This window comes from Cyprinus carpio, chromosome A18 (genome assembly GCF_018340385.1).
Source record: "Cyprinus carpio isolate SPL01 chromosome A18, ASM1834038v1, whole genome shotgun sequence".
NCBI classification, from domain to species: domain Eukaryota; kingdom Metazoa; phylum Chordata; class Actinopteri; order Cypriniformes; family Cyprinidae; genus Cyprinus; species Cyprinus carpio.
This window is the reverse complement of record NC_056589.1, coordinates 17,296,172-17,322,259: the sequence shown is the minus strand read 5'-3', so window position 1 is coordinate 17,322,259 and position 26,088 is coordinate 17,296,172. Positions and strand designations below refer to the sequence as shown.

The following is a 26,088-nucleotide window of genomic DNA, read 5'->3' as shown; positions in this document are numbered from 1 at the left end:
ACGAAAAATTAAAAAGTTGTATAAAACCAGTTATGAAAACTGCCATTAGTTTTACTTATCAGTGAGGAACAAAAACAGAGATTATCCATGATGTAGGAAAGTTTAATACATATAGGTGTATAAACATATGTACAGTACAATTAATCTGAACAGTGGCTTTTCACAAATATAAATTACTTTAAATTGGCTTGTTTCAAAGCTTAACATGTCCGTGGAGTGTGAGCAGGAGCAGACGTGTCCACATTTCACCAGCTCACCTGCTCTCCCAGTCCTGCCACCATTATGTTTTGGAAATGAGTACAATACATTGTTCCCCTCTCACCAGAGCTGGCTCTACATGCACCTAGTTAAAATTCCATCCTGGCAATTGTTTAGAAATAGTACACTACAGCATACAATACTGCATCATTTCTGAACTCTTAACATCCTTATACCAATCCGGTGTTTGAATCTACACAAGAATAAGGCACAGATGGAAAAACACATCAAATAAACAATCAATGAATGGTATTTACCAGCATGCCAGTCTGTCAATGTTTTGGCACAAAATCTGGTTCACAAAAAATAGATTGAGACACCTGCCCATTCATACAGTACTCACATTTCCACTTTAAGGTCAACGGTATCAGCGTTTCAGCACACTCATACTGAGAAAACAACTCAACGAAACATGAAAATCAGATTCGGGTAATGTCTACCGTTACTACATACTCAAAATCAAGCAAGTACTGTCCTTTTAGTGCAATAAAAAGATGCAACAGTACAAGCGCTGACCATAAAGTGGACTTAAGTGGTGCCAAGTGTTACAGATATAAGAAATTAAAGAAAAAGATAGCTTACGTGCTATGATTATCTAGTGTTCTGACAAGGTCTACATGGACCCTGAATACTGTTGAGCCTTTTTTTCCTTCTTTCTTTTTTAAATAAGGCTACTGTCCTCAAACATGGCGTCTTGAGCGTTACAATATTAACAAGTGGCGGATCTGCAATAGCGAAGACACATTTAGCTGATTCGATAAATCAAGAAAAACTATTTCAGTAATTGTTGCGGTTTTGCTCATCACATATTTGTAACTCGTACATGATAACATCAAAAGACAAAAATGTACAAGTAATTGATTTTCTTTCCTCAAAATGACTTACGATCACAGGGGTCTGGATATTTCAGAAAGCAAAACACAAAGCAAAAAGACATGAACATCAAAGAAAGGTTTGCTTTGGGGATATTCCCTTTCTGCTAATGACTCTAAAAAGAGACAAATTAATTGGGGAATTTTTAACTTAGGCATACTTCAACACTTCATCAAGTTCAATCATAGTCCATAGGACTAACCACGCTTTGTTTGGTCTCCTCAGTCCAAAACGGCTGACTTAACCTGGTTGTGGTCCAAAACGGCTGACTTAACCTGGTTGTGAAACCTAGAAGAGCCATTTTTTGCCTAAGGTGGCCTTTCAAAACATCCAAGTACGGACCGTCCCTGCACTAACCAAGTATTCATCAAAGTCTTCCTGTTTGTTTGCTTAAAGTCCGTCACAGGTTTCTGCTCTGCAGTTCTTTCCAAAGCAGGTGAGATGGGCTCAAGGGGGGATTTCTGAGACTGAGGGGAGCGCGGGTCAATCAGGGGTGGGGGTTTGTCGGGGTGGAAGGGGCGAAAGTGATCGGGCCCCATGGGGCCATGGTTCCCAGGGGGTCCCCTGTGGTCTGGCATCCTTCGGAAGTCCTGTGGATGCCCTCCTCCACCTGGGTGATAATTCGGGGAGCGGTATTCATCAGAACGCCTTCTCTTAGGGTCTGGATGCCTGAAAACATAAAGATAACATTAGTTCTACAGCTCTACACACAACAACAGGGTTTTTCATACATTGAACATTTTTTGGCGGCCGCCAAAATTATTTTTTGTCCCGCCAAAGCCTTATTTGATGTGTAATAGGATTTTGTGAGTGAAGCAGGCTACAGACGGAGTGACGGAGAGAACGAGCACAGCGCGCCCTCCCCCGCGCGCGCACTCTCCGTCTTCAGTTCTGTCTTTGCTCTCTCACTCGCGTCAAAATCAACTGATCCTAAAGGACGGAAGACCGAATCCATGTTTCACGTGGTGCATTCGGAGAATATTTTTCCATTATTACCGCTGGGTGTGAATTGCAGTCAAAAAAAAAGTTGCCTTATCTTCTCTTACAATTTGTGACAAGCATTTCCGCACATGCAGCTTACTTAACTTTAAATAAACGCAAAATAAATCTATCCAGTTATGAAGTGTTGTGTGTGTGTGTTGACAAATCTTTCGCGATGTCCTAACAGCCAGGATTCCCACACAACACGTCCGCTAAAGTCCGATTCGCGACCAAATGACTCCTTTGAGCCGATTCATTATAATGAATGGTTACAGCGATCGGTGCCTGCCCGTCAGTGTCTGAATCAGTGTATAACAAATCATTACTTCTTAGAAGAACATACACATCTGAAATGAGAAAAGTAAGTGTGCTTACCCCCATTTAGCAAGAGTGGTTAGTAAAAATTTAGCCTTAATAATCCACAGTATGTATAGGCCTACGACAATGTGTAGTAAATTACCTATAATTATCATTTAGTTTAAAGTTAAACTGGAGTGAGATGAAACTAAATCAAAGCACAAAGCAAGCTGTTGCTAGCTAGCTGCTAATTGTATTAAATTTTATATGGTAAAAAATTACACTATTACACCTTTTAACGCTATGTTTTTAATGCTACTTTTTAATTGATATGATTATACTAAAATAATTATCAGGTCTATCAAAAAATGATTTTATCTTTCAAAACTATGAAAGCCAGTGGTGGAAAAATCACAGCTTTTTTTGCAAAGACGGCAATAAAGGATGACAGTGAGAGTGACAGGTAATATCTGTGTCTGATAATTGCATAATTTGTAAATAGATAAATTGTGATAGCTTTGACATTTCAAATATACTTTGGTATCGATGATGTTTACATGTAAAATAAGTTGTAATCGCTTTCATTTCTAACTAGCCTGACAGTGATCGTTTTTTCATGAATAAATAGGATAAGAAAAAAAAAAATCACAAACTGTTTCTTTGTATTTATTTTTAATTTAACATTTATTGTCAATATTGGGCTTGCGGATCATGTGGGTACTAGAGTACTCTTTGCTGTGTGTGGATGACCATGTCGGTCAGCCACCACCGAAGACCAATTTTGACCCAGGAAAAACCCTGAACAACACAGTTTTGGGCATGATGACTGGCATTTTCAATATTCTCAACATTAAAAAAAATGTAATAAAAAGCCCCTCTTGCTCACCTGTCATAATAGTCTCGATGGCCCCGTTGATCTCTATCATTACCATACTGGTCATAGGGTCGTTTGCGAGGGGAGCTGCTATTCCGGTAACCTCCTGAGCTGCGGTAGTCACCATGAGGACGACGGTCACCATAGTGATGGTCCTTGTACCTGTGAGTGTCATACGGGTGATGCCGATCCCCTTGCCAGGGCTGACTGCTGTTACCCGGGTAGCTGTATTTACGGTCCCTTTGCCAATCTCCCCTATCTGCTAAAAGATGCACAAGGTACCAAATGAGAAGGTTGATCCTTAAAAATGACAAATGGAATCATAAATGACAATTTACAGTTGTTCAAAATCTCTGATATCAAAACCTTAAGTATAGTAGCTAATCAAACTACAATGTCATGAATACGGTTTCTGAGTCCAAGCCTCCTCTCCATTTCAAGAGAGCAAACTTTCATAAAAAAGCCATTTATGAGCACTATTTGTTTAGTCGTATTTCAGCACACTGTTAGTGCAAATTAGCTGTTTATTGTTTGACCTGACGTCAAACAACCAGATTGTTTCAGCTCTCACCATCATTAGGAAAGTGCCTTTTATTGGGCTGGTTGTACTGCTCTCTGTGGTGGGCGTGAGGGGGAGGTCCAGGTGGATGGTTGACCGGAGGATGAGGTTTGGTTGCGGGCTGGGTTCCTATAGAGTCCCGGCTAGATCTGAAGGGTTTTTTCTTGGTGGGATCATCCTTCTTCTTTTGCTCTTTCTGTAAGAAATATGAGGAGCAAGTAAGTAAGTGGCACATGAGGAGAACAATATCATTGAGAACTGTGGATTTAAGATGAGCTTACCTCTTCTTCATGGGAGCGCTTCTTTTGAGCCATCTTATACAGCTTGTGCAGTTTCCGAGCACCAAACTCAGTAAATTTAGACACAAAAATCCAGAGGTTTCTGTCAAATTAAAAGCGGGGTTGAATATGCTGTTCAAATATAATGGGAACCTTTGAAATCGGATGTGTAATGTGTAGTTGAGATACCTGCGCCAGATCTTGACGTGCTCAGGGTCACTATACGATTTAAGGCACTCTGTGATGCGGTCTCCAATCTTAAGCAGGCAGGTACGAGTGTGCTGCAGCTGCTCCTGCACCGACAGCCCCTCGTCTGGCTTATCCAACTGCTTCAGAGCCTTCTTCACCGGCCTCATCCGCTCCTTACACTGCTCACACATTATATCACATTTTTCAATCAGGATGTTAAAAAGATCAACGTATTTCTTCATACATTACAGTTATACATTATGCCTTGAAAAGGAGAATTTCAACACCCACAATGCTGAACGTTTCCTGGTCCAGCTCATCATCTTCCCCCCCAATAGGCACAGGCTCACTTCCTGCAGTGATGTGCACAGGGCCTTGAGTTTTCTTCCCCTTTCCTCCTGGTTTGGCCTGGAAATGAGAGAAGTTGAGCTCATGAGAGACACATTGACACATGACATAACTTTATTATGTACAGATTTATTCTGATCCAACCTGTACATAAAAAAGCAATACATTTATATTTATAACAGATGATTTAATTATAATAGCAGTATAATTTAGGTCTAAATCATGAGTTTGTGTCAACCTGTTGATAAGAATTAGAAACTAACAACCATTGGCCACAGGGTGACGGTGAAAAATAATACTTAAGTCCAAGTTTTTTAAAGGAAATGTTCTCATGCTGAAACATAATACTGATGCCAACATATAAAATACCTTCTCTTTTTTGGACCTGGAACGCTTTTTGTCTTTGTCCCCCTCCTTCTCTTTTTTAGGAGTTCCTGTTTTTTCTTTGTTCTCTTTGTTATCCTTTTTCGGTTTCTTCTTTGTGGGAGATTTTTCAGCTCCATTGTCCTGAAAAATTTGAGAAATATAAATATGCAGCCTAACTGGTGAGTACTGTGGATTCTGTGTCTTTATATCCCTTTATTAATCAATCTGTTATATAGGTGATGAGATGAAATAAAAGTAACATACCTTCACTTCTCCCTCTTCTGATGGGTTGTCTGAGAGACGAGGAGAGGCAATGTCATTGACCAGATCATTGTTAGGGGCCTTGCTCTTCGTTCGTGGTTTCCTCTTTTTGGGTTTGGTCTGGGAGGTGGAAAGATAAAAGGAATGAAAATGTCATAAAATTAATGGGCTGAACTGATCTTTAGTATGACCACATGGAAATCTTGTAAAATAATCCTTTTTACAATATCATATTGTCCTCCAAAACACTACAAATGTGGTGGAAAACCCACAATCTTCACCTCTTCTCCTGCTTTAACAGCATCTTGGCTTTCCTGCTCTTTCTTCAGCATCTTAAGCAAGTAGTCTGCTCGCATCTGTAACTGCTTTGCTTGAGGTTTCTTATCAGGGTCATCTAAGAGAATCTACAAATAAAGACAACAGGACATCTGAGGTCAAGTAAGGCAAACTTACACACGGTGATGCTGCTCATTTAACTGTGAGGAAGCTATAATTTGATTCTGTGTACCTTCTCAGAAAGCTTGAGATCAGGATCGGTCTTGATCAGGTCCCAGTTGGCAAAACCGTGTTCATAGATACCCAGTAACAGCTGTGTGTCATCATGAATATCCCAGTCTACGTCAAAGTGCGGAGTCTTCACCCGACAGGTCAGCTGAAATCTGGCCATCAAAGAAAGAAAACTTGACTTACTCTATTCGATCTTATTCTATTCCTCGTTTTATGAATGGATCAATGTTGGGAAAACGTCAAAATTGAATTCTTTAAAATGCATTAATGCAATTAGACTTGAATTGGCTATGCACCACAAAAAATTACTTCAACAGAAAAAAACTGCAGTCACACAGCGAAGAAATTTCATTAGATTGTGATTTACCCATTTTTCCACAGTTTGGAATTTTTTTTCCATACAAGTTCAATGCAGTCAAAATTTATCACATTACGTTCACACAAATTTAACTCTATAGACACTGGCAACAAAATCTATTGATTACATAATATTGAGTAAACTGGATAATTATTCGATAACTGATTATATATCCAAATGTTGTATGCATTTAGAATTTAATAAGTTAGTTAAAACTATATTTAGTGCAGTTACCTAATTTTTTTTCTGATTCTACTTCCTTAAATTCTAGATACTGTTTGTTGCCTTAATTAAACTGGGATTTAAAAGGCATTCTCAAATCAATTTTGAATGGTGCACCATAAGAGTGCTTGCAATGGTTAAGGCACTGCTGTTTGTGTCTGTAGCAACTTAACTATGCACTATATTATGAAAAAGAATCTATAATATAGCTTTGATTAGGACTCACTTGTTCCTTTCAGCAGGATTTGAAGGCACAGCTTTATGTAGTGGTTCAAACTCCTCTTCGTGCTGGATAATAGACTTAGCATTGACCTGAACTCCAGAGATCTTTATATTAATGCCTCGTCTTTTCCCTGGGCCTTTAGCTGCAACAAAGAAATAATACAAATTAAAAGAAAAAAAAAAGAAAGAAAGACTGAAAGAAGAAAGTCAATCACTATTTTTACTCAGCACTGCTATTAGCATTCACACACCTTCCACAGGGTTTTCTTTCATGTGCTCTTCGTGCTCCTGCACCGCAGTCACACAGGTGTTGTGCACCAGTTCCCCCAGGCGCTTCAGGTCTGCAATGGACTTATCCACCAGCTCTGAGTCACGGGCAATCGCCTCCAACCTGTAGAAAACACCATAACCAGTTCAGGAATTTATGTTGTTTACTTTTTTTTGTTTTTTTGGTTTATGTTGTTTGTGTTAATTGTGATTTAGATTATTAATATTAGATGAAAAACTTTTGTTTACATTTTATATTGAAATACTAAAAACTAAAACTGAAATCAAAATAAATGAAAGCTAAATAAAAAATATTATAAACAAAAATTCATAAAAATGACAAAAAGCACAAATTTATTTTACAAAATACATTCTAATTTTTGTTTCAAATTTCAAGTTGAGGTACTAAAAACTAAACTGAAATAAAAAAATGAAAGCTAAATAAAAATTCATAAAAATGACAAAATTAACAAAATATCCAAATGATCCAAAAATATAACTATAAAATATAAATCAAAATATTAATAAATATTATAATAGTATATAAATAATACTAAAATAACTTTGTTTGGTACTGCTTCTCACTGGACTACATAATAGAAAAAAAAGTCATTAAAAAGACCCAAAAAGGTTACCAAAAAATTGTAATTAGCATTATTTACTAACCTTAATTTTATTGCAAACCCATATGCTGGCATTTCTCCATTACGGTTTCTATTTTTAATTACTATAATTTTAATTTCAGTGTGAACTATTCCTTTATACAGAACACAAAATGTAGAATTACAATAAAAAATATAATTTCTGAGCACAGTATTTCTTACCTCTCAAGCGGAGCTCCAAATTTCTTGTATGCCTTTATGAACCTAAAATAAATCGACCATTAAGTAAATGCAATGTTTACAGCAAAGCCATTCTTAAATCAGTGAGTGGACGTTAAGCTGTATTACCTGCGGATCTCTGCGTCAGTAAATCCCTCCACATTGTTTTTGCGAGCTCTCGGCCTGCCTCTCCGCTTGGGCCGTTTGTCATCCTCACTGTCATCTGTTTCACTGTCTGAACCCGAGGATCTGTGCTTCAGTTTGGATCCTACGTCACTGTCGCTGTCATTGGCCTGCGGCTAAAAAACAATCACAATACAGCTTTTACAGAATGTGCCATGAGATATCTTTGCAAACTATATTTTTCTTGTATTTATCCATTCTCTCCAAGCATAGATTAGCAAAATCTTTAGGAATATTAGAACAGTGGTTTCACTGAATATTTTGTTGACGCCTCTGTTCTGCTCTGGATTAAATCATCTCTGATGTACAGCAAAAGTAATGAGCATGTGGCTGCAAACGGACACACGGCCTTAATCGCCGGGGAGTCCACTGTGCTGTGAAACTTAATGACTCATTTTCAAAAGCTACGATGCTGCATACTTCAACATGTGCTGCCATCACATGGGAATGCAGCGTGCGGCTATAAAATCTAATGAGTCATTACAGCCTGTGCAAGATATTACGGACCCAGCTCACAGGAGAGGATAAAAGCGCTGAAAAGCCACACACTTTATTATGTCCACTGATATACACATGTATAGTATAAATCCATGCTGATAAGTGAATCATATCTGTTTACAGAGCTGAAAATCCTTTTAAACGTTTATGCAAATAAAATGTAAGATGTACAAAATCATAAAAAAAAAAACCTTACATAGGGTTATATACAATGTTTCTTTCATTCAACTTCAGTACAACCAATACACCCACCAAGTAAATTTACAATCATAATTTAAAAATGTACTTTAATGTGGAAAAAATATGTACACTACCATTCAAAAGTATGGGGTCAATAAGAACATGATGAAACATTTTTGAAAGAAGTCATCATATGCTCACCAAGACCAACATTCACCAATTTATTAGATCCCCCCCAAAAAAGTGAAACAATAATATTGTGAAATATTATTCATATTGGTGTAATCTATTTCAATATAAAAAAAAAAAATTCAATTTATTCCTGTGACGTCAAAGCCCATTTTTTTATATTATCAATGTTGAAAACAGTTTGCTTAATATTTTTCTGGAAACAGTGATTGTCAGGATTTTTCTAAACAAAATTCAAAAGAACAGCATTTATTTGAAATATAAATATATATTTATTAAATATTTATTAAAATTATAAATGTCTTTACAGAATAAAAGTATTATTTCTTAAAAAAAAAAAAAAAAATAATAATAATAATAATAATAATAATAAATAGAAATCTTACTGACTCCAAACTTTTGACAGGTAGTGTATATCTGAATAATAAGTACTGAAAATAATTATTTTGCACATTACAGTGACATATAAGGAAGTAGTACTATTGGGGTGTTTATATGTGCTAAATTGTCATGAAAATTATGTCAATCCAAATATTTTGAGTAAGATCTTATATTTTTATTTTTGGTGAAATATTGCCTATTTTTGTTAGATTTACAGAGAAAACACCCATATACTCCACTACCATGGGTTCCATTAAATAATCACTTACCCAATTTGAGCTGGCACAACCCTAGACAGTAGATGAAAATACAGGCAATAACTAGCTCAGGTAACCTAGAAGCACCTCCTTACCTTCTTGTTGGAGCTTCTGCTTCTGGGCAGCATGTAGATGTCTTCCATCTCCTTCTGCTTCTGCTCTTCCTCCACCTTCCGCCGCTGCTCCTCTGGAATGATGTCATCCCAATCGTGTATAGGCCTCTCCTCAAGATCTGGTGTACTTTCATCCATGGTGAAGTTAGCAACCTACCAGAGAAAAAAAACAGAGCTGTGGGCCAAGGCTCAGGAGAAAATATGCCACTTAACATTAAAAGATTTAATAGACTCTTGAGCACCTTAAACTGTGATAGAAGCTCATCTGTAGCACTAGATCCCTGATCACTTTCTCTGGTTTCAGCAAGCCGCAAGATTTCATCAATGTCCATTTCCTGCGGTTCTGATTCCTCCCCCTCAGGTTCCTTAAACAGATCCTCTGCTCCAAACTTCAAGATTGCTGTCAATTCTTCTTTACTGAAGGGGTTTGAACTGGAGATGGCCAACACACAGGTATACATTATGTTCAATATATGTTTAAAACAACATTCGGATCAGTGAAATGTATTTTTTTCCATTTAGTATTCAAGGTTCTCACTTTGAATTTCCTGAGTTGTTATCTAGTACGGTTCGCCCAGTGGTGTCCATTCTCTGAATGACAAGATGGTCTAGAACCATCTTCTTTTTGGCTCTTTCAATAATGTCTTCCTCCACCGTGCCTTTTGTGACCATACGATAGATATTCACCTATGGCAAAAATCCCAAAATATATTTCATTGCCATCTATGAATTTCTACTTAAGATTCCATTCTGGAGGTTCCTCCAGAAGTATGTGAGGTCACACATTAGGTCAAAGATTCTTGCTCTACTTACTTGCTTTTTCTGGCCAATCCTATGGGCTCTAGCCTGGGCTTGAAGATCATTTTGTGGGTTCCAGTCTGAGTCAAAGATAACCACCGTGTCAGCAGAGGCCAGGTTAATCCCAAGCCCTCCAGCTCGGGTGGATAGCAGGAAACAGAAGTCCTGAGGAAGACAGCTGACAGTGAGATGAAGAGCCATCTGCAAGTCTAGTGATAAATGCTTAAATCTATATATTAAGGCTGTCACTAATCGAGTAATTGGTCGATTATTCTGACAGATTTTTTTTGTGTGTTGTAATAAAAACAGACCTAAGCGAACAATAGACATTAAAATCACTTAAAATACATTTATAATAGCAATGAGGCAATAATAATTGGTTAAAAAAATATCAAAAGAGAGTAATTATATAATATTACTGAACAAAATAATATAATCATAACTTATGCACATTATGTATTATATGAAATGTCTGCAGAGGGTGCCAACAGCCTGACGATTGTTTTCACAGTCTTTGTGAATTCATAATAGCACTATGCTTTATTATGATTTTTAAATGGTCTTAATATTTCGTGCAATCATTCGAAATGGTCTAATAATGCTTTTCATGGATTCTCGTCCGTGGAATGAGCCACTTCCGGTATTTTGCAACTGAGGAATTTTTTATAATCAATTACTCTAATTGAATCAAGGAATCGTGACAGTCCTACTGTATATCCTACTTCAGGTAATATGCATAAAAACTGGATAATAACCAATCCAATGGTGTAAATCTGTTTGTCTGACCAACAGCAGACAGGTGGAGTGATCAGAGAAAAACATTACTTAAGAAATCATTGTTTTGCATATTTTTTTGTGACATTAGTCATTTCACAACCTTATCATATACACTGTATATTTAATGGTTTTATGTAGAGTTTTTGAACACACATATGGGCCCTTCTTATTTCAATACTACAGAATTGTTTTAAACCTTTATGCATTACATTTTTTTAATTCTTCTAATAATTACATAAGGCCTGTATTTCCCATGGATCAAGCATTCCCACAACCAGTAAAGTGCCTGACTGGAACATCACAACCATAGCAAATATCTGCAAACAGTGAAGCTCTGCCCAAACAAAACAAACACGCATGCCACAGTTTAGAATCTTACCTCAGAGCCTTCTGCATTAAAGTGGTCCAGTGCTTGTTTTCTGATCTCTCCCTTGATGGATCCGTCCAAACGCTGAACATTAGAGAACACACAGATACAGTTCAGGAATGTCAAGCGTGGCACTTTGACCAAACTAGGGCACCTCAGCTAGATATGCTCCCATAAAGTCACCACAAAATTATGACGACACTGACGATGTTTTGCCAGACCAAAACAACACTAAGACGCAAGCTGTGCTAAAGCTCAAAGCTCCATCGACCAAAATATAACCGAGGGATAAAAATAGGCTCGGGGAACTTGCAGTCTAAGCAGACATACTGCAACCCTGACACATGATTCCTTAAATCGCCCGAGCCAAGTCCATACAAGCTACATTTCTCAATGTCTCCAAAGACACTACAAAACGTTCCGTATCCAGTGCATTCGGTTATCGGTGCAGGATTCAGTAGGAAAATATATTTCATTGATGTTTACACCAGGAAAAGGCACACACGAAAATCAATTTGTGAACAGCTTAAATAATGCTTTTACAAGTTGGCCAGTCAATTACACACACACATGCCTAGTAGACATCTTTCTAATTAGGTTGCCCGTCTTTACTTTGATGCTGTACAGATAAACCTTTTAACACATTGCAGTACCATTCAGATCATACCTGAAATGGATATCGTTTCAAAGACAGGTATTCAGCAAGGATGTCCAACATGCGGACCATCTGAGAGAAGATGAGCACACGGTTGCCTCTCTCCCTGAGTCGCGTGAGAAGTTTGTCCAGCAAAACAAGTTTCCCGCTGCCACGCACCAAGCTCTGAAAAAACATTAACAAACAACCTGAAAATGATGTCTCCTAAGAACAAAATCATTCTGTTGCAGTCTAGGAGAGCCATACCTGTAGGTACTCTTGTGTTCTTTCATTCTCACGCTCCTCTGGTTGTTTGATGAGGAAACCATGGTTACAACATTTCTTCAGCTCCATGACAATGTTAAGAAAACCAGAAGAGCTGCCTCTGGTTCCTTTGGACAAGGCTTTGTAGTTTCTTGTAAGGATCCATCTGAAAAAATCGCATTACAAATGAACAATGATGAGATGGACAGATGTTCTCTAAACACTTGCATTCCAACTGCATGCAGTCTTAAGAGTCTGGAATCAAAATTTGGCGCAATCAAAGAGTTACTCGATTTAGAGAGCTATGAAATTGGATAAAACAGCACTTACTTGTAGAACTGTTTTTGCTGGGCAGACATCTCAACTCTGAGGATTTGCTCCACTTTAGCCGGCAAGGATTTCTCCACATCTTTCTTGACACGACGCAGTAGGAAAGGCTCCAGAACTTTGTGTAGGCTCTGATAACCATTATCCCTGCCTTTACCATGATCATCCTCAAAATCCTCCCAAGACTCAAACCTAATAAGGAGGCAAAAAAAAAAAAAAAAACGGGGTTTTAAGCTTCTTGACTTTACGGACCACCAAATATGATGACCTCCTTCCTAAATTATAAAGGCAGCTACATACATTCTGTTTTAAATACCTATTACTACTGTATGAGAACATACTTATCATAATATTATAAAACAGTTCTACTTGTAATTGTCTTTTAATTTAATTATTAGCTAAAATAGACTACGATTCAAAAGATTAGAATCAGTAGTTTAAAAAAAATCTCTTATGCTCAATAAGGCTGCATTTATTTGATCAAAAACCCAGTGTAAACAGTAATATTATGAAGAATTGCCATTTAAAGTAGCCTGTTTCTATTTAAATGTATTATAAAATATAATTTATTCCTGTGTTGGTGAGGCTGAATTTTTAGCAGCCATTTTGAACAGTAGTGTATATCTTTTTTCTACCAGTTATTAATGTTAGATGCCTAAACAGAATATACAAAAGCATTTTCAATTCAAATTTATTTGTATGGAGCTTTTGCTTCAATAAATATATTTCTTAAGCATAGTGTTTAAAAGAAGTTAAATATATTTACAAATTTCTTTCCTAACATATTTGAACGTTTAAACTCTGATGGCCGTAAAAAAAAATTTTCTAGTGGAGCAAAAATGGCAAATATGAACCTGTATTTTGATCATGATGGTGCAAACCCTGACTGTTAGTACTTACTTGTCAGGCATAAGAAAGTGCAGAAGGGACCACAGCTCTTTGAGTGAATTCTGCAGTGGGGTCCCAGTAATGAGCAGCCTGTGATTGGATCGAAAGTCGATCAGAGTTTTATATAGCAGCGAGTCGTCATTCTTAAGCCGGTGAGCTTCATCAACTCCGAGGAAAGCCCAGTTTATATTCCCCAGCACTGCCTGCATACACAGAAAAACCTTGACTTAATAAATCTGAATAATGAATAACAACTCATTTCAAGCAAGTACAAAAAATTAAGTCAAAGATACATGAATATCATACCTTGTCTTTCAGTAGAATTTCATATGTGGTCAAAAGTGCATTAAACTTGATTCTTTTTGTCTGCTGGTGGATCCATTCATAGTCCCGGATCTGGTCAAAAACAGAGCGTTATACCTCAAACCAGTATTACAATAACAGGTTGGATTCTTTGTGGTTGGATTGTCTCAGTACTAGCTTACTGTCTTTCTACTGATGACATCTCCCAGGTACACCACTACATTCATGTCTGGGGCCCATGTTTCAAACTCCCTCTGCCAGGAAGTGAGGGTTGACAGGGGTACCACCACGATGAAGGGACCGTAAAGCTGGTGCTGATGGAAAAGGTAGGAAAGGAAGGATATGGTCTGAATGGTCTTTCCCAGGCCCATTTCATCAGCTAAGATAACACTGTTACACCTACAGAACAAAACAGAAACCAGAGATGAAGACAGCATGGTTACTTCAAAATCAAGAACTAAAATAAAAGCTTGATATTAACTATTTTTTAATTAACTAAAACTATTACAAATCATTTTCGTTTATCAAAATAATAAAGCTAAAATAAAACAAAATATATATAATTTTAGTTTATATATATTATATATATAAATTAATAAAAAAATATTTGTTGGAAAATTAATGAAATAAGCTTGGGTACTTAAATGACAAACTGAATTCAAAAAATAAATTCAAGCTGAACTGAATAATATTAAACAGAAAGAAATATTTTACAGAAAGAAAAATAATAATAGTCATATAAATAACAAAAACAAAATTACTTAAACTAAAATTAAAATATACAAAAATATAAAAATAAAAGCCATTAAATAATAAAAACTAACAAAATAAAAGCTAATTATATTTAATAAAGATGTTAAAAAAATAGTATAGTATTATTATTATAATAACAATATTATTTTTTATATTTTTTTTTTTTTTCAATAATGATAACTTATTTAATAAAATTTAATATTAATATAAGCTAATGACATTTAAATTGTATTAAATAAAAAAATGACATGCAACCTTGATGTGTTTCTACTTTTTGTTAGTATTATTTTAAGATTTTTCCAAGTAATTATTAAACAAAAAAAATAATAATAATAAAAAGGTACTCCTCTTCTTGTTAGTACTCGTTCAATTAAAAGAAATAATAAAACAGCACATTTATTAGATTTCTTTTATACTTCAAGGCTTAATGCACAAAAATAATATTTTGACAAAGCGAATGCCTGTACTTCATCCATAACAGAAAGTAATAAATTCCTCACTAAAAGCTCCACTTGTACATTACACACCTGCACCAGGAGTGAGCTAGCCAGTTCACTCCATCTAACTGGTAATCTCTGAGTTGAAGGATCTCATCTCCAATGTAGGAAGGCTGCTTCTTTAAGGCCACAAATCTTGGCCTCTGTTTCAATACTTCCATTTGAGCAAAAAAAGAAAAAAGATGATTCACATAACAGCATGGCACTATGCTTCAACACCTTTTCCCAAAGAAGCAAAGCAAAGCTCCATCAGAACTCAATCTCACACTCACCTTACAATCTTTAGAAGGAACAGTCTTAAAGGCATTTCTGTTTTGAAAACTATCAACGCATGCCTGAAATTTCTTTCTGATTAATGCACCATCCTCCCATGTGCACTCGGCATACGGCAGCCCCATCCACTTACACAGGTACTCTGGCTCACTCGAACTGCTTTTATGGGCTGTTGTGACATATCAGAAAATGATTAAAGTAGTAACCATCTCCCTTGACCAAGTAGATCAGATATAGTGCAATTTCAAAAGCAGCAAACTTACAGGGAGAGTCTGAAGGAGCTTGTGTTTTCCCAGTTCTTGTTGCTGATTAAATGAGAGAAAAAAAAATTAATAACACCTCATAATACATTGCTTTACACTGATCAACCAAAAAAGATACCAAACATTCTGGGTATCGGCTGATACCCATCTCAGCGCAGTTTTTTTTTTTTTTTTATCAATGTTTGAATCTCTATACCTCAGTGTGTTGACCTGATCATCACTCTTTTGTGTGTTAAACACAATCTACTAAGAAAAGTCCGAAGCACAAAGAGAAGGGATTTATACGTAGTGTAACTTACTGTCTTTAGAAAAGTTTAGATGGTATTTTTTTGTTTTCATCTTGCCACTGTATAATGCATATTAAAGTTCATAAGTGCAGAGCTGCTTTGTTTACAGCGGTAACCAAGGAAACGCTTTAAGCGCCACCTGCTGGCAGAGAGTGAATCTGCGTCTCATTCAGCTCGTCCGCGGTTTCATGCAGATATTTTTATGTCAAACCACTGAAGTCAAACCATTCTGTTATTGCTTCAAAATTTTGAAATGATACAATCTAATTTAAATTAAAAACTGCTTATGTTGCATGTATGCAGCATCTTTGTTTGGATCATGATTAAAATGCAGTGGTTGGCTCTAATTTAAAATGGAAAGAGCACAGAAAAAGCCTTATTTTGTTTATATGAAGAGATTTATTTTATTTGTGTTTTTATTTGATTTGGGGCTTGTTTTAAAATTTCTATTTAGTTTTGTTATTTACATGTACATTCTATTTAAATGTTGTCAAGCAGATGCTTTTATCCAAAGCGAATTACAAATGAGGACAACAGAAGCAATCAAAACCAACAAAAGGGCAATGATAATCAAGTGTTATATTGGTATATTATTATAGTTATATTTCAGTTTCACAAAGAAATGTACAGCATTTTGTCCTAGCAATAATAAAAGGACACATTTAATTCATAATTTGTCTTAAATATCATTTTGTTAAAAAAATTAAAAATAAAATTGTGAATCGAATCGAATTGTGAAATCAAAATCATGAATCGAATAAAATCGTGAATTGTTACATCCCTACCGCACATTAAACTATGGAACGGCTTTATAGTGCACGAAAACTTTATGGTGCTTTATAATGTTTTTGTGCCTTTCATGGGGCTTAACAATAACACAATAGTATACGCACAATATCAGATTCGGTTCGGTCTCGTCTGACCGATACCCAATCTGGCAGAAAAAGCCATTAACGGAGCCGATACCGATACTTTTTTTTTTTTTTGCAAGATTGTCTTACTCGAGTCAGCACTTACCGATCACTCTCTCTACTATCTGGAATTGCCTGCTCAGGTCATTGGTAAGTTCTTGCTGGCAGTTGTAATATTCTAAATCTTCAGGCGATGCTTTATTCAACCTAAAGAAAAAAAATCATAATTTCAACGTTTGCTGTCAGTTTTTAGTCTGTAAAAATGGCATTGGCTTCAAGATGCCAGTTTCTTCCAGATCATATAAAAATGGATATATATCACGTCTATGAGCACTAACCAAGTGTTAAGCTCTTCGTTTTTCTTCTTGAAATTTTCCAGCTTCTTTATCCCTTTGACTTTCTGCTGAGTGAGAGAATCCACACTCTCCCAGGTGTTGTGGATGTAGGACCAGTCCTTCCACTTGATGAGGAACTGAGTTTCCCCTTCGTCTTTCTCAGGGTCAAAGTCTGCTCCAGGGTCCCCATTTTCCTCAATAGCATAGAGGGTCGTGGAAGCTCCAGTAGCTGTAAACAAGGTGGAGAAAAATTAAAAGCTTTAAAAAAGAAGCACAATAGCTGGTGTGTATCACAGAATATTAAGTATAAAAAGAAAAACCTAAGGTGTTTACCGCCTTTTTTGCCAATTCTGGTCTCAAGGACCTTCTCAATGGTCTCACTGTCATCATCCTGTTGCTCCTCGGCTCCTTCTCCCAATTCAATAAGGTCATCAGAGTCCGTCTCAAAATCATTCTGGTCCTCCTTGTAACTGCAACACATGCTTTATCATTACTACTTCTACAAGTCACAATACTTTATGGGTCAATCACAAATAAAAATATCCATGAAGAAAAAAAAAAAAAAAAAAAAAAAACAAACTACTAAATGCTTTAAAAAAAAAAACGTATACACCAATTTCAAGAACAATTTATTGACTCTGAAAATATCATTTGGTGTACAAAAAATAAAAATAAAATGAAAAATAACCCTGTAAAGATTGGCATTTGAAATAACAGTCAAAAATATATTTTTAAAAAGCCTGCACGTGTGTTTTCTGACACGCATCATGTTTAATGCATCAGGCTTTTACGGCTTGTATAGTGTGATATAGGAGAATATAGGAGTTCATACTCAAAAAGGAAAAAATATTCCAGAGCCAAAGCAAGTAACTAAGTAAATATATGGAATTTGGTGCAGTTGCTGATATTTATGAAATTATGAGATAACATTTTATATCTTATAATGTAAATCAACAAGATCTTCATAGTACAATAGTCTTATATAAAAGGCCTATACATATTAGTTGTTACTCTATTTCTCCCAATAATATCCATTAAGATGTTATTTAAATGCTTAGTTTTATGATCAAAGATCTTTTAAGTTTTTATTGTGGGGCACGAAACAAATAATCCAATGCAATGCAATAACTAAGCGATGTACATATTAATGTTCCTCAAAGGCCTAATGTATCATATTGATTACATTTTCTAGTAGGATTAAACTAAAAGGCTGTTTACTTTGCTAAAAATTAGGATAAACTATAAATCAGATAATCAGATAAAATACAGTAGGCTTTATAGGGTTAAGTAAAAAAACAAAACAAAAAAAAACCTAGAATATAAGTGAGCGAACATCTTAATTATTGTCAGAAATTTTTTAAATAGGTAAAATGTGCACATTTCCCCCCCTTCCTCCAAAAAATATAAAAATGAATAAATTAAGAAATATATAGGTGTATTTATTGTATATATTTTATGATTATATTTGAATAAATTACTATATTTGGCAGAAGTATGGCATCTCCAATACACGAGCGCTACATAAACTCCTTTATAGGAACAATCCATACCTGACTTTAGTTGCTGCTCGCCGCCTTGTTTGTCTTTTTGGGGTATCCTCCTCATCCTCATCATCATCATCCTCATCTTCTTCATCTGAGGACTCCTGCTTCCTCTGTTTCCGTCCCTTTTGTGACTGCTGCTTGCCAGCAGATGATTTTGTCTGTGGTCTGGGAAGGGAAAGAGAAAAGTACACAGGCATATATACACTCATTTACCATGCTAGGCTTTTTGCCTTTTGTTCTGCGTCCCTGATGTGTCTGCTAGTGTAGCGACTTTTCACGCCTATCAGCCTGACTCATAAGCCGATAGCCTTGAGACAGCTGTCAGACTTCTACAGCAGTTTTATTTCTTCATATATATTACTCACATTAATCAAAATTTGAGTGATTATATTCATCATTATGCCAAAAGTAAGATACATGCTATGAAAATTTAGGACACATGCGTTAATTTCTGATAGAACAAAGAAAGTCACACCAATAATTTTAGTGCAACCACAGTAATTAAAATTGAGCCATCATCATTTGCATATAATAAGACCGCTCATTTAATAGTTTACGATGCGCTGTCTGAAGGCCAGGCTTCGCTACACTCTTACCTTCTAGCAGGAAGTCGTCTGGATCTAACTTTTTTCTCTTCCTGCTCACTCTCTGTACTGCTGGCCTCTTCCTCAACATCCTCTTCGTCATCTGAGTCATCATCTTTCCAGGTATTTTTTAACACAGAAATACCACAGGTTCATCTATTGGACCTCTATTGGCTTCTACTTCTAGCCTATCGTAAAGCTGCAAGCCAGTCAGTTTCACTGCTTCCTCACCGCGCTGGCAGTTAAACATGCTGCGAGAGACGCTTCAGTGCATAGACAGTACCATTCAAAAGCTTGGGTTGGTAAGACTGTTGTCTTGTTTGTTTTGAAAAGAAGTCTCATGCTTACCAAGGCTGCACTTATTTGATCAAAAATATCTGTGTCATGTGATCCTTCAGAAAGCATTCTAATATGCTGATTTGGAAACATTATTAATTATTATCAATGTTGCAAACAGTTGTGTTTCTAAATATTTTTGTGGTTTTTAATTTTTTTCAGGATTCTTTGATGAACCAACAAAAAAGAGCATTATTTGAAATAGAAATCTTTTACAATATAAAACATAAAATTGTCTCTTTTAAATAAGTCAATTGAATAAACCCTTGCTGAATAAAATTGTCATAAAAAAAAAAAAAAAAAATTATAATAAATCTTACAAACCCCCAAACTTTTGAATGTACTCCGAACTAATGAATTGCATTTTATAATAAATCAAAATTTCAAAATTAAATGTTTACATTTATGGTTTACAGGTAAACGTCTTTTTTTATTATTATTATTTTACTCTATTTACTTATTACCGATAATTAATAATGTATGAATCTCAAAACTTCATATCAAGCAGTATCTGCAAAAAAAAAAAAAAAAAAAAAAAAAAAACATCTATTCACAAAACGTAATTTTTCTGAGCCTTTTTTTTTCAGTTAAAATTTTAACAATTAAAATGCATTTCTATCAATTACTTACAAGAATGACTGTGAAAAGTGTACTTTTCAATATGAACAATGAATATAAACAATGTATTTAGTATAAAGAAAAACAACTGCCTAAAAGACATTTAAATGCAAAAATATGGGTTAATGTAAATGTTACACATGGAGACATTCATGACGAATAACAACAAGCACACATTTGTAAAAATATTGAAAAAGGAGAGTGAGGGACCTATTTAAATGCTTCCAGTACACTTACTCTTTCTTTTTCTGCCGTGAGCCTTTTCTTTTGGGAATTTCACTCTCTGAATCACTGCTGCCCTAAAAATCCATGAAAATCCATTTTGAATATACAGCACTAGATTGCAAGGCATGGAAATATCATGTTTCAGATTAATCAAGGAAACAAAGCTTTCAACACATGGGAGCATGTTTACACGACTTGAACTGCCAAGCCTGATCAGTTCCGGGTCTAGAGCCAAACATAAATGTTTACGCTTTATTAAGTAACCATGTCTGTAATTACTTTAGTCCAAGAAGCAGAACATGTCAACTTACCGGAAACGCAGTGAAAATACAAAACAAAAATGAACCGCTAGGGGTCAGTGTTGAGTTACATACAGCCAGCCTACCTCAGCTCCAATGTTGAGTCGAGCAGGCTCTTGTCTGCTGCGACTGGATCTTCTAACACCATAAATATCTGGATGTTCCTCCCACATCTATGATAATTATGGACATAATTCATTTTAAATCAAAGCAATTAATCACCAGCTAACTATAAACTTCAAGATTAAATCCACTGGGAATAACTGATTGATCCTAATGTACAGGCTGGCCTATTTCTGTACCTTCTTCACATCTGCAAGGCTGTCTTTCTTCTTGACTGGTTTGTCTTTGCCCTGCGTTGAGGACTGACGGGATTTGGACCCAGTGGATTCACTGCCTGACTCAGAGTGGCTCTCAGAATCAGAAGTGCTGTTGGACTCTGAACGCCGGGAACAAACTCTATCACTTCCTTGCTCACTCTCCGACTGACTCCCAGACTCCGATCCAGAGCGGTTAGATTCCTCTGATGCCGAATTGCTATAACATTAGAGATGTGCATATTGAGAAACAATGAAAACATGGGTTGATCTAAAACGTAAAGTAGGAGTCCTGTTCAAAATCTCTTATTGGCAAAAATATCATCCAGATCTTATGAATTGTCAGTAAGTAAATTTAACTTACTTCACATTTATGCCATCTTTTCTTTTCACTTTATTTTTTTATTTTATACCAATTTTAAACTGACAAGTCTGTCTTTTAAACAAAATCTAATTATCTCAGTCCAAAAAAAAAAAAAAAAAAAAAAAAGAAGCTGAGTCCTCAAGTGGAAAGTCTTAAACCATGCTGTGCCTTTGTCAATGTAAACAAGAGCATTCCAAGGATTTTGGAAACTGGGAATGGGGAAATCCAATACAATGCAAAGGAAACTTTTAGCTGGAATTAACATTCCTTGTCTTTAAAATTGAGTTACTTAAATGACAAACAGACAAATTGACAACAACTGTAAAAGTGGAATAATTCATTTAATTGACAGAACTAAGAATTTATTTTATTACATGTGCAACTGAGCATATGAGACATTTATATACAATGCGGTTTATTAAGTTGTTAAAAGTGATTTTGTAAATTTATTTCAAAATAAAGCAGTCTTTCAATGTGCAAACCGAACAATTAAATGAATGAATAAACTTCCAAAGTAACCTTTATGAAATGTGAAACTCTTATCAGCTTCATGGCATCATCCTGCAGGTAATTTTGTGTCTGACCACTTCTGCTGTCCTTTTGCCCTTTGAGCCTAAAAATAATTGCAATGGCTTCTTTCCAAAGGAGAAGGTTAAAAAAAAAAAAAAAAAAAAAAGCCCCTCCTACTATAAATGAAACTATTTATCTTCCTTACACGGTTAAAAATGAACCATGACACTATAATGTGATAACCATTCTTATATATAGTTATGCACTATATCTTATGCAAATCATAAAACAAAATGTTTCCTTAAACCTAAAGTGAAAGTATCTCAGTAACGCTCGTTTAATTTGATACGATGGCATTCATGAGAAACCATAATGCAGATCTGGCTGTGAAAGCTAGCACATTGAGTACTATAATGGAATGCACTGCTAGAAACAAACACCCCCCTCATGTGCTCAAGAAAGGAAACAGCAGCTGACAGAGCAGTCTCACCAGCCAGACTGTCCTTATATGGTTACTGACATCATGTATGGGCGGTCCTAACCTCTCAACTGGATTCTCATTGGCTGCTTATTGCTAGCCACTGGACGGTCCAATGAAATCCAAGAATGAAATCATCTGACCTCTAAAAGACTTCCTGCTTCCGCTTCCTGTAGTTCCAAGAAGCTTTATGCAATGCAGCAACTAATACAAGCTATGCAGCACAAAGCAAGAGCCATTTTGTGACTTTGAGAGCTTTCAGCCATTTAATGAAACCAGTCTCATACAGTGATGAAACAAAGCAGAGCTTCTGATGTAGCTGTAAGCCATACAAACACCTCAAATAAAGTACATTAGCTATAATATAGGAAAAGAGATCACATTTAGTATCTTTTTCAGCTCTTGGTTCATTTAGTAATATTTAGAAAAGGGCTGCCACAGCTAAAGAACAATAAAGATGTGTTTCTCAGGACAGTGAACTGATTTAGACTCTCATATGCATCTTTAACACTGAAAAAAAAATGATAATCAACCTATAAAAAGTGAGCATACATGTTAATTTGACAATTCATGATCACATACACAGTATTACATATAACTACTGATTGTGTAATTGTGAAAAGATAACATACATTTGAGGTATTTTTCAGTTTAGACTCTGGTATCTGGCACATATGCAGGAACTTCAAAGCTGTCATCAATTCAGAGGGAAGTTCTTGACAAACAACCATAAACATAATGACAGATCCAGTCATAAGCACTATACACAACATTAAAACATTCTGTGCTTTTCTTTTTTTATACTGATGTGATGACCCACAGGGTAAAAGCCTCATCGATGAGGTCTTGTTTTGCTAAAAGTTGAAGCAAATGTTTTGTTAAAACTATAAACTATGTGTCCATTTTTAAGTGTTTAGTGTAAATACATTATTATTAATATTTCAAAACTGAACAAAAGACAGTTAAAATAAAATCTTCCATTTCCAACTGTTGTCTTGAAGTTTTTTCTTTTATATTTCACGAAAAAAAATAAAAATAAAAAAAAAAACATAAACCTATGGAAAATGGCATCACTGTAAGCCCCCTAAAAAATCCTTGTCATTTTGTTATATTTAAAAAAAATGATTAGCCTAAATTAATCATGTCTATGTAAACAATACATTTCTTGGCAGAACTATTTTCTCAAATAGTTTCATATTTACATATGGAAATAAGAGTAACTGTGAGTATAGTAAAGAAACCAAAATATTTTGCTTCCACTGCATCTTTGAATCAAGACATCCTGTTTTTATTTGGTTTGGAAGGAAAACGATGGAACATATATATTCACAATTGAGAATTACTTTCATTTCAGATGGTACTATCAGTCTAAGGAACAACATATCAGTCGGATTTCCTCAATGTCAAGGATTTTTAAAAGTTTCACCCAAAAACGTGTTTTGCTGCTGAAAATTATTTAAACCAAACCAGTTTGACAAAATAGAAAAAAAACTAAAATTTTGGTCCTAAACAATGCTTTAAAATAATCACTCTTTCACAACAAAAACACAGAGTGAAAGCTAAAACATATACTACAACGAATGATGGAATATGTGATTGAGTGCTGAGCTAGAACTGTATTAATATATGAAGTAATATACCCCATTTCTTTAGGGAACTATAAATATTTACTCTATAAACATTCAATACCTTATAACCAAAGTTTGTAATTCACACAGGCCATGTGTGACCCTAAAACAAGTAGTATTTTAGGATCAGATTTAAAAAAGAAAAAGTGATTAATATTTTCTGTATTAAATTAACAGTTTGTCATAATTAAAAATACAACTGCACAGTAAATAAACAAGCAACAGTTTTGTTGCTACTATTTAAAAAAAAAAAAGTAAAAAAATATACAACACAATCATGCCTATGTGAAATAATACTCTTCATTTCAGATAAAACAATTAACTTGCTTTAAACATTTGTGTGTGTGTGTGAGAAATGGATTTCATTAAAATATTTCAGTAAAATTAGACTGAGCAGGTTTTCTATACAAGTATTGTAACATGAATCAAATGCTAAACTCTCATGTTAAAGTAAAAGTATTTAAAATGTCATTAACCTTACATAATGGTGCAATGCAGCACATACTAATCAGACAAGGTCATTTCACACGAGCACTTTAAAAATGTAAATATTAGAACCGGAACCACTGCTTAAATCTGTTTAAAACACTGTGCATCTTGAGTATAAATTTGGGTAAAGGCCCTGATAGGCCTTGAATTCACTTTTAAGAAATACTAGCAAAATCAGGGTGTGGCTATACATATATCCCAAGGTCAGTGATCCGAAACCCATCTATTTTACAGACATTGTGGTTTAAACACAGCACAGTTGACCAACCATGCTTGTAAATGTAAACAATCAAGACACATGTTGAAAAGGAGAGAAAAATATGAAAGATCGTACCTGGAAGCATTGCTTTGAGTCGAGCCTTCATCTTCCTGCTTTTCACTCTTATTCTTCATCATGATTTTGTCCTGGGATTTGTTAATGATGGTCTTTTGTCCAGGTATTAACTGTCAAAAGTTTAAAGTGGAGATGAACCGTCAAAAAAAAAAAAGTCCTGCCGTTGTAATATATGGAAAGGGCAAGTTGCGATCGGGTAGTTTAAAATAACTAAATATTAATATTATTTAATATAAAAAGCATCGGAACTGAAAAGACACCTGCTCGACTCTATTCGGTGTGAAATATCCATGTGTCGATGGCATTTCAAGGCAACAGATTCACAGAGCCACATGCATAAATTCTTACTGCGTCATCAAACAAAGAACCATTAAAACCTAACGATGAAAGCAAATAATATCGACAATAGAAAAGAAACGTTGTAAACATACCTAATGCACTGACAGGAGGAGGATTGTAGCAGTACATTCACATCTGACAAAATATCCGATTTGTTACTTTGGCCATAACCAAAAAAAAAAAAAAACAGATGAAAAATATTCCAGGATTGACACGAAAATAATAATCGGAATAATATTCAGAAAGAAAAATAATAGCAGTAATCCCACCGGTGGTTATTTGAATGGAGAGAGAGAGTGTGAGAAGAGCCCAGCAGAGCGCACTAAAAATGGAGGACCGCAATGGCTGCCAGCGCAAGGCAGGGAAAACAACAACTGGCCACTCTACGCACACACCACAGCTCTTTTCGACGAAACAAAGTCACGAAACGTCTCTATAGTCCAAAACGTTATAAAACGAACGTTTTCGCGCGATTACGGTGCCCCAAAAGGCAGTCAAAGTTCAGCAAAGTTCTTCACAAGTGCTATCGAGAGCCCTGCGAGGCTCAACGCTCTCCCCTTCCCAAGGTTCATCCGCCATCTAAAGCTCCTTCCCAGCTCTGAGAGCTTAGCCTTTGATTGACGTTCTCTCCATTTACCCAGGGCTCAGGTGATGCACGAAAGTCCCACCCCTTTTATTTTCAATAAAGACTAGTTATTTCATATATAAGTTTAAAGCTCAAGTTAGTTCTACCCTACAAGTATAATAGCTGACCAACTGAATAGTGGTTATAAAAGGGCAGTTGTTATCTTTGTTGATAAAATTATTTATTTAAGCCTTCACTTCCTGCATAGACAGGAAATGAGACAACAGACTGCCATTTTG

At 35.6% G+C, this 26,088-nt stretch overlaps 1 protein-coding gene across 1 annotated transcript; it reads right to left on the bottom strand.

Moving 5' to 3' along the window:
* Positions 1-1,439: 1,439 nt before the first annotated feature.
* Positions 1,440-25,303, bottom strand: LOC109110526 (chromodomain-helicase-DNA-binding protein 2-like). Its single transcript, XM_042775816.1, has 38 exons — positions 25,146-25,303; positions 24,886-24,995; positions 21,068-21,302; positions 20,852-20,938; positions 20,479-20,540; positions 19,300-19,416; positions 18,710-18,868; positions 17,493-17,629; positions 17,163-17,388; positions 16,931-17,031; positions 15,627-15,668; positions 15,363-15,532; positions 15,121-15,245; positions 14,023-14,239; positions 13,844-13,933; positions 13,550-13,740; positions 12,653-12,841; positions 12,326-12,488; positions 12,092-12,244; positions 11,437-11,508; positions 10,296-10,445; positions 10,021-10,169; positions 9,725-9,914; positions 9,465-9,635; positions 7,811-7,980; positions 7,685-7,726; positions 6,845-6,984; positions 6,598-6,736; positions 5,793-5,943; positions 5,566-5,688; positions 5,288-5,404; positions 5,027-5,164; positions 4,601-4,717; positions 4,310-4,488; positions 4,124-4,223; positions 3,855-4,038; positions 3,296-3,545; positions 1,440-1,800 (listed from the first exon to the last, which is right to left on the bottom strand). Exons 1-38 carry the CDS (start codon positions 25,188-25,190, stop codon positions 1,440-1,442), a joined length of 5,562 nt encoding a protein of 1,853 aa, XP_042631750.1. The 5' UTR covers positions 25,191-25,303.
* Positions 25,304-26,088: the final 785 nt, after the last annotated feature.

What these genes read in the sequence shown, in the direction of transcription:
- LOC109110526 (XM_042775816.1), bottom strand. Translation starts at nt 25,190, where the DNA reads ATGCCATCGACACATGGATATTTCACACCGAATAGAGTCGAGCAG. An exon ending in GACTCAACATTGGAGCTGAG is followed by an intron (nt 20,541 to 20,851) that starts GTAGGCTGGCTG and finishes ATGGATTTTTAG; the next exon opens with GGCAGCAGTGATTCAGAGAG. An exon ending in GCAGAAGCTCCAACAAGAAG is followed by an intron (nt 7,981 to 9,464) that starts GTAAGGAGGTGC and finishes ATTGTTTTTTAG; the next exon opens with CCGCAGGCCAATGACAGCGA.